Below are 2,359 nucleotides of genomic sequence, written 5' to 3'. Positions count from 1 at the left end.
TTCTTTCCTTCTCTTCTCCCTTTGTCCTTATTCCCTTATCTTCATCCTCTTCTGTTCCGTTTCCCTTCTTCCTGTTCCTTTTTTCTTTCTTATCGTTTACTATTTCCTTCTTCCTGTTACCTCTTTCCTTTTCCTTCCCTTCCTCCTATTTCCCTTTCCCTTTTGTTCCTTGTTTCCCTTCTTTCTCTTCCACGTTTCCTCTTCCTTCCTGTTCCGTCTTTAGTCTCCTTCCTGGGCGGGAAAAGACGACCCAAGGGAAACGACCCCACCTATCAGTGGTCACCCCGCTGATGGACCCAGCCACAAGGAGGAGGAGGAGGAGGAGGAGGAGGAGGAGGAGGAGGAGGAGGAGGAGGACAACAGATCGATGCAATCCCACCACCACCACCACCACCACCACCAACCGCCGCCGCCTCACGCCCCCTGGTGGAGCTCCGCCGTGGCCGCAGCAGCACACGCGCCGCCCCCGCCCCTCGCGCCTCCGGCAGTAGAGACTCAGGCCGCCGCGTCACCAGGTAGGCACGCCCCCCCATCTCCTCACCTGTGACGCGCTGGTGACGTCCGCTGCTCACACTCACCACCACAACACCACCACACCACGCCCGTCACCCCGACACGCCAGGTACACTGCACGCCGCGGGGTGAGGCGGGGCACGGCGGGCACTGGGGGGAGCGGGGTGGGTCAGCAGGCGTGGTATCCTCTCCCCACGGTCACAATGGCGCCCTTCTTGAAGTGCAAACAAGGAATGGCTGTCGACGCGCCCCTAAGCACCGCGGGGCACTGCTGACGGGGCGGGGCACTGGGGCAGTCACCACCAGTCACCACCCTGGCACTGCCCCTCTCATCCTGGCACTGTCCCTCGGCACTTCCCCTCCCGGCACTGCCCCTCCCTGCCACTGCCCGCCGCGCCAGGGTACGAGGCTAAGGACACTCACTGGGAAGGCTGGCAGGGGCGTGCTGCTCCTGCGGGCGCGTCACGTGGGTGGGCGGCGGGCAGAGCGTCCCCACCACGCCCAGGCACAGCGACTCCAGCATCACCACCATGGCCGCGCCGCCGCCGCTCCGGGCAGGGCGTGCAGGGCGAGTGAGGCACCACGCCGACGGGGCTGCGTGGACAGTGGCGGCGGCGAAGGCGAAGCGGCGAGTGTCCCGGGGAAGTGAGCACGACGCGGCGGGCGGCTCGATACTACCCGAGCGAGGCGGCGACGGGGTGGGGGGGGAGGGAGAGAGGGAGAGAGAGAGAGAGAGAGGCGGAGAGAGAGGATGGAGGAGTGGAATACTGGGAGAGGCACAAACCAGGAGACGAGTGAGTGAGAGGGAGAGGGCAGGGTGGCATCTAGCAGTGTCTGGGAGTGCCACAGCCTGAAGGGGACTACTGCTAGGACCTCCAGCCGACGAGGGAGGGGTGAGGAGGGGGGTGACACACAGGGAAGACCACAGGCACCCCAGACACACCCACTAACGCAGCCGCCATACACTCTCCCCTCCCCCCTTCTTTCCTTCACCTCTTCTCCTCCCCTCCCCCCTCTTTCTCTTTCCTACCTCTACTCCCCACCCCCCGTGTCCTCTCTATATCCTTCCTCCCACCGCCTCCCCCTCACCTGACTCACTCTCATGCGGCGCGCACACACACACACACACACACACACACACACACACACACACACACACACACACACACACACACACGAACCATTAAAGATTAAAGAGACGTACTGGACCCAAGCTAGGCCTCTCTCTCTCTCTCTCTCTCTCTCTCTCTCTCTCTCTCTCTCTCTCTCTCTCTCTCTCTCTCTCTCTCTCACCTTAACTAGCTCAATCAACAGGCAAAACTGGCAAGAGAGAGAGAGAGAGAGAGAGAGAGAGAGAGAGAGAGAGAGAGAGAGAGAGAGAGAGAGAGAGAGAGAGAGAGAGAGAGAGAGTGCAAATTGTGTGTACGTGCGTGCCTATGGACAGTACACACACACACACACACACACACACACACACACACACACACACACACACACACACACACATCTCTGACTACCATCCCTCATTAAGCAAATAAATAGATAAATAAATAAACAAACAAACAAACAAACAAATAAATAAATAAATAAATAAATAAATAAAACACTAGTAAGCAACCATTCAAATAAATAAAAGTGGATTTACTGTTTCTTGTTAATCACGTCATTAGAATTTATGAATATTCTCATTTTCAGACTCAAATAATATTACAAATTATTATTTTTTTCAATACATTAGTGTTATAATCTGTATTTCTTTTATTTATTGACCCGTTAGTTGTCTAATTACATGTGTATCTGTTTATTTTGAGAGAGAGAGAGAGAGAGAGAGAGAGAGAGAGAGAGA

The 2,359-nt window shown here is 56.1% G+C and overlaps 1 protein-coding gene across 4 annotated transcripts in view; it reads right to left on the bottom strand.

The window, feature by feature from the left end:
- Positions 1 to 1,473, bottom strand: part of LOC135112362 (protein disabled-like) — a 55,880-nt gene extending 54,407 nt beyond the window's left edge. For 2 of the 4 annotated variants that reach the window (XM_064026750.1, XM_064026751.1), the window contains exon 1: positions 937 to 1,473. In XM_064026750.1, coding sequence (XP_063882820.1) covers positions 937 to 1,045 — 109 coding nt within the window. In that variant the 5' untranslated portion in view covers positions 1,046 to 1,473. The remainder of the gene's footprint in view (positions 1 to 936) is intronic. The other 2 variants (XM_064026745.1, XM_064026749.1) reach the window with 1 other exon arrangement.
- Positions 1,474 to 2,359: the final 886 nt, after the last annotated feature.

Source organism: Scylla paramamosain, chromosome 23, assembly GCF_035594125.1.
Source record: "Scylla paramamosain isolate STU-SP2022 chromosome 23, ASM3559412v1, whole genome shotgun sequence".
In the NCBI taxonomy this organism is placed as follows: domain Eukaryota; kingdom Metazoa; phylum Arthropoda; class Malacostraca; order Decapoda; family Portunidae; genus Scylla; species Scylla paramamosain.
This window is presented reverse-complemented; position numbering and strand designations above follow the sequence as displayed.